The sequence below is a fragment of the Gracilinanus agilis genome, unplaced genomic scaffold, assembly GCF_016433145.1.
Source record: "Gracilinanus agilis isolate LMUSP501 unplaced genomic scaffold, AgileGrace unplaced_scaffold53911, whole genome shotgun sequence".
In the NCBI taxonomy this organism is placed as follows: domain Eukaryota; kingdom Metazoa; phylum Chordata; class Mammalia; order Didelphimorphia; family Didelphidae; genus Gracilinanus; species Gracilinanus agilis.
Window position 1 is genome coordinate 1 of NW_025389034.1, and position 6037 is coordinate 6037.

General features: G+C 50.7%; 1 protein-coding gene across 1 annotated transcript; it reads right to left on the minus strand.

The window, feature by feature from the left end:
• Positions 1-14: 14 nt before the first annotated feature.
• On the minus strand, positions 15-5155 carry CBX4 (chromobox 4). The gene is made up of 3 exons (XM_044684620.1): positions 4852-5155; positions 2539-2605; positions 15-1975 (listed from the first exon to the last, which is right to left on the minus strand). The coding sequence occupies exons 1-3, from the start codon at positions 4947-4949 to the stop codon at positions 554-556; spliced, it is 1587 nt and encodes a 528-aa protein (XP_044540555.1). The 5' UTR covers positions 4950-5155; the 3' UTR covers positions 15-553.
• Positions 5156-6037: the final 882 nt, after the last annotated feature.

Consider the following 6037-nt stretch of genomic DNA (forward strand, 5'->3'; position numbering starts at 1 on the left):
ATATATATATATATCATCAGCCCGATAGGGTGGTCGGGGATTTTGAGCTCAAACAATACATTTCAATAATAACACCACGTACAAAGGGAAGCAAAGTCAGCACTTGACAAGTTAGCACGGTTAAAATATAATACTATAACTCTGAGACAGCCGCAGGGCTGTCATGTCAGTATCCGAGGTCCGGGTGGAAGCGGCTGGGAGCAGCTTCCGGGTTGGGGATAGGGGTTGCGAGGGGGAGCAGAGGGATAGCCCTTATAGGCACCGGGTGGAAGGAAGCTCAGGATTCCCTCCACTCCCCCAAACCCTTTCCCCCTGCAGTGCAGCGTGGTTTGGGAGAGGGATGAAAAGGTGGGGGAGAGATTAGTGCCTCCTGTCTGGATCAAGGAGATGAACTTTGAAGGACAGGGTCACTAGGGTTTATTGGGGTTCGCTGCCTGTAAGTGCAGACCCTCAATCTCCAGTGGTCAGAAAGATGGGGGATTCAGGCTCCCAGTCCACGCAAGCCAAGCCCCTTAGCAGAGGCAGAGCGCCCCTTCTCGACGCCACCCCAAAGCTACACAGTCACATACTCTTTGAAAGTGACAGTGAGGCAGTTCGCTGTTACATCAGTGATAATTATATTTCCAAAGAAAGGTTTGAACTCCGTCAGTGGCTCCTCGGGTTCGTCCCGCGCCTCAGCCGGCGGCTTTTCGGCTGGCGCCGCCGATACCACAGTAGCCTGCGCCTCAGGTTTCACCTGCAGAGGGCTAGGAGGTTCCCCAGTCCCGCAGCGCGACTTGACACAGCGCAAGTCAATGGGCTCGTCCAGGTCTGAGTCCAGGAGGATGACTTCGGGCTGGGGAAGGGCGGCGGCCGCAGAGGAGGCGATGGGCAGGTCGGCTGGCCGCTCAGCTACAGAGCTGGCACCCAGGCAGGTGGGAGTGCTGATGCTACGGGCTGTGAGTCGTTTCTTGCAGGGCTCCCGATCACCGTGGGAATCTGAGAGGCAACGCTTGCGGGAGTTAGCGTGATTTAAGCCCACTGAATGGTGGTGATGGTGATGGTGGTGATGGTGGTGAAAGGAAGAAGGTGGGTGTGAGCCCCGGGTGGAATCCCAGGCTAACGAGTCAGGCTTGGTGGTGAGTTGTAGGGGTTGATCTGAGAATGCCTCCTTAGCTGGGGAGGGTTTGCGGGAGTCAGAATCCTGGATCTGGGCCTCCTCATCTTCCCCAATTTGGGAGTCCTCATCTCGCCTTTTAAGGGGCAGATCAGGATTTTTCTCATTGGTCCCAGCCATCTTTTTCAAAGTCCTATCCGCACTGGTATGCCGCTCTTCCCCAGCCTTCTTCTTGGTGTGGCCAGGAGAGCGGCTCTCCGTCTCAATCCCCTCCCCTGATTTAATTTTCACTGCCTGCATGCCATTTTCCATATATTTGCTCATGACAATAACTATGCGTCCATTCTTATTTTTATTCTTGACTATCTTCATCTTGCCCCCGATCCCATTGCCGGTGGGTATCCCTGCCTCCTTGGGCTGGGGAGTGACACCATTGGACTGGCCCTTCTCGGAGCCCTTGACACCAGCCCCGCCCCCACTGACTAAGGGCTTCACTGCACTTAGATAACCCTTCGACACCTGGCTGTGTGCCCACTTGTCGGGTGGATGGTTCTTGGTCCCCAAGTCTGGGCAGGTGGGGTTGGAAGTCTCCTTGTGGCTAGGCTGGTATTGAAGGTCGTACATTTTAGGATCGGGCTGGTAGGGGTGATGTTTCTTGCTATTGAGCTGATAGTAGTATTTGCCGCTTTTGCTGTGGGATGGTGGCTTGCCTCCTTGTTCCTTGCCATGAGGCTGGTACTGGTGGTGCTTTTTGCTGTTGAGTTCATATTGGTGACCTTGGCTCTTCCCTTGGGAGCCCAGCTCCAGCTTGGAGCGGTTGTCTGCTGAGGAGTCTTGAAGGCCAGACAGCACATTGGATCTTCGGGCAAAGGTGGGCACCTACAAGACCAAATGGAAAGGGGGTTAGTGAGACGGCTTGGCTAAGGCTGTGGGGAGGGGCTGACACTAGCATTCAGGAGGCACAAGGACCCTTTCTTTTTACCAAGGAAAGGGAGGTACATTAACTCTTACCTGGGAAAATCAAATCAATCTAGATTGAGAGGCTCACCTCAAAGGAAAGAGAACTAAAACGGAGGCATTCAAAAGCTCCAAGTGAGTCACTTCCAGGTTCTTCCCCCCCAAACTTTAGAGCTCTGATTGTCCCATTCAAATCTGATCTCTCTTCCCCTAGGAGGGGATCTAAACTCTAAGGGTCAGGGGAAAGCAAGGAGGAAAAGCTGAGATCTGCCTCAAGGGCAGCATGACTTGAATTGAGGCCTGAGTAAGGGCATGCTGGAGAGACCAGAAGAATGGTCTTTTACCTCTGATTTATTTGAGAGGTCAGGAAAAGAGGAATCGCAAAACATTTAAAAGATAAGAATAGGTATAGAGACTCTCACTGGTATTCTCCCCTCTAGTCCTCTCTCTATTCCTCAGTGTCCCAGCTGAGCTGTTATATTTACTTGTACAACCAGTGGCTTAGGTTTCGGCCCTCTCTTCCGATATCCCATCAGTTGCTCCTGCCGCTCCCTGGGGAGGAAACAAAAAATAGTGCTATTAGCAAGAAGGTCTCCTCATTCTCCTTCCGCAGTATCAAGCCATTTCTTCTAGAGAAAGAAAACTTAAGTGAGCCAAAAGGAGAGGTAGGGGAGGTGTGCATTAAAAACTACTGCAAAATTTGCAGGCTAGGGACCCTAGGCCCTGATCTCTTTTAAGTCCTTTCCTTTAAATAGGCCTAAAGACAACTGTCTAGAGGGGATATTTGAATATGCATGCCCCTCCCCACCCATCCCCAGGTAAACAACATTATCCCGACACAAGTCTGTGTCCGGTTTCCCTTAGATGAAGGCAAGAGCCTTCATTTGAAGGGGGTGGGGGGACAAGGAATGAACTGGAAGAGGGGTAACTCTGAGCTTCTAGGCTACCTACCATTCCAGACCTAGCTTAGACTCATAACATTACTAGACAAAATGAAATGGAGAGGGGGTGCAGGGAATCCAATCAAGTCCAAATGAGGTATGTGTCGGATTCATCACTCTCCATCAGTAGTCCTGGATGCTAAATGACCTCATTAGGATTCAGATAACGAGTGCAGCCAGCAGAAGGGAAGACTTTCCAAAAGACCAGGCACTAAACAGGGGGAGGAGCTGTGCCCTTGTTTACACAAGGCAAATGAGCCAATTAGTGGCTGGACGTGGAGGAGAAACTAGAAGACTAGAGCCTGACCAGGTGAATAGTCACCTCCTTAAACTGTACCCCCAGCCCATCCTGAGAGCAGGTGGAAAGAAGTCGGAGGCCAGGAGGCTGGAAAAGCAGAGCCTCACCAAAGAGTATCTCAAGGCCAGCCTCAATTTCGAATAATCAATAAAGTCTACTGGCTGTGGTACATCTTCATGCTGAGGGGTGCACTGAGAAGGTGTGACAGGTTGAAAGATGCTCTAAACACCTTTCCACTGGGATGTAGTTTCCAGTGTTCTCAGGAATTAAAGATGCAGACTCTGTAGAAGACTTCTTCAGAGATCCATCCCCCTCTCCCATGAGAATATTTGTCTGAGTGCTAGGTCTGTGAGCCAAGGGTAAGGACAGAGCAGGTTGGGGGCAGCAGCATTGCTCCGAAGTTGCATGGCATTGCAACATCCCAAGTTTAACTCTTCGGGGACCCATTATGCAACATGGCATCAGCCGGTGACATGGTTACCGGGTTGTGAACTCCCCCGAGTTGGGGGAACAGGTAAGATACATATTAGTGCCCCCCCACCTTGATAAGCAACTTCCACATTAAACGCCTCTATCGGAGTTTACAGTTTTAACGCCAAACACACAACAGGAAATAATGCAAAATATGGGGGGGGAGGAGAAGAAGAGTGCAGAACCTAGTACAGTCGGACTCTAAAGGCCCAGGCGCTGCTTCTCCTCTTCCCTCCCTTCCCCCTCGAGTTCTCCCTGAAATAGACTACTAAAGCCACCACTAGCGAATCCAGCTGCAGCAGCTGCAGCCTGACATGCATCTGCTCGGATGTAACCTGGGGAAAAGCCTTTTTCCACATGAAATTCAAATCTCATTCCCTAACTCATCCCCCACCCCCACCCCAGACAACACAGTTCCGAAACAACTTTCACTATCCCCGGAACAGAACTTACACTCCAACACAGCCCCCTTCGCTTCCCCTGCCGTCCCCTCACAGGAGAGTCACAGATGGGTGTGTATGTGTGAGGGAAAGTTGGAAGTGGAGGGTGAGGATGGGGCTAACAGTAAGGCCCAAGTGTGCCCCAAACTGTAGCAAGGGGAAGGCGTTGGAGACCTGTCCACTTCACGCCGGCCTCCAACAGGTTAAATTTAGTTCCATGACGTCCTGGTAGTTGCACAATGCCAGCTCCCGAGGAGCTGCTCCGCAGGTTAAGGGTGCCAAGAGCCCGGTGACTGCAAGAAAGCGAATACCTAGGCTTTGGGGGTGGAGCTAGAGGGGTGGGGTTGTGAGGGGGCAGTGGGGGACTAGGCGGGGCTAAGAATACTGGCAGTTGCAAAACCACCCGCAAGGCTCTTTCCCTCCCCCTCTCCCAACTACCCCCCAAAATATCAAACTCTCTTGTTGCACCCTGCTACCCTGGCTGATGTAAGAGCCAGATATTTGTAAAGGAGCAGAGAAACTTGAGGGCGTCCCTAAAAGACGGAGAGGGAGATCTTTCCCCCACCTATTCCTAAAGCGGTTTCTGCCGCTTTCCCTTTTCCATATACGGTCACTGCAGGCGACCGCGGCGGCTTAGGGGATTCTCACCTGTTCTGAAAAGCGATCAGCAGTCTGGGATCCAGGATATTCTCCTCAGGTTCCCACGTGTTATATCTTGCAAAGGGAAAGGGGGGAGGGAGACACATCAGAAGAAATAATCCACCTCTGTGGCTGCCAGGAAGGGGAACGACAAATAAGGCCCTGCTTTATCTTAATGAAACTAAGGCTGCTGGGGTGTGTGTGGAGGAGGAGGTTTTGTAGGCACAAGAGTCAATGGTATTCTCCACCTCTCAGCACCCCCCTCCCAACCCCACGAGTTCTCTGCAAACCAAACTCTAAATGCACAAGCCCAGGGAAGGGAGCAGAGGGTGCTGGGGAACGGTGGAGGAAAAAAAATTTATATATATATATATATATATACATACACACATATATATACATACATATATACACACATATATATACATATATATAAAACAGTTTATTTTGCAGTTATTAGGCAGGAATTTTGAGCATGCTAATGCGACATATTCTATAGCCTCTTCGCTCCTAAGAACAGTGTGCAAACAGAAATATAAAGTCACCGTCCCTCCCGCCCCTTTCTGGGCGCCCCCAAAGGGTTTCAGTCATTCCTTCCTTGACCCTTAATTCTATATTAGCCAGTAGTCCCTCAGGATGGAGGGGAGCTCCGCTGTCACAGCCATTCAAATCCCAAATATTTGGCAACACAAAATATATGCGTGTGTGTGTGTGTGTGTGTGTGCGTGCGCCTGTGTGTGCGTCTGTTTCAATCCAGTGTCATCGCATTTCAAATTAAAAAAAAAAAATCCGAACTAAAAGCGCCACAATGACAGTTCCTAACATTTTCTGTCTTTTTTCTCCCCTCCCTCCACCATCAGGAGGGAGGAGACACACAATTGCATTTTCGTCGCTTTTTAATTTTTTTTTTTTTTTTTTTTTTTTTTTTGGTTTTGCAATATGGAGCCGTTCGGTGGAGGGAAAGGGGAAAGAAGCCATTTTCTGCTGCACATCAGTCAGTGCCTGCTCGCTCCCTCCCTTCCTCCCTCCCTCCCTCCTCCGGCCTCCCCGGCTCGGCTCCACGTTTCTCCAGCCTTCTCCTAGGTCTTTTTAGTGCATAAATTAGTGATGGCATTTCCCGGAGAACACAACACAGGGATCCAGGCTAGGGACTCTGCAGCTCCAGCTTCGCTAGTGCCTGCCACCGACCTCCCCA

Excerpts from the sequence above, each read along its gene's own strand:
- CBX4 (XM_044684620.1), bottom strand. The coding sequence starts at position 4,949 with ATGTGTCTCCCTCCCCCCTTTCCCTTTGCAAGATATAACACGTGGGAA. Across the intron at positions 2,606-4,851 it reads CTGATCGCTTTTCAGAACAG|GGAGCGGCAGGAGCAACTGA; the intron begins GTGAGAATCCCC and ends TTTCCTCCCCAG. Across the intron at positions 1,976-2,538 it reads CTAAGCCACTGGTTGTACAA|GTGCCCACCTTTGCCCGAAG; the intron begins GTAAATATAACA and ends TTGGTCTTGTAG.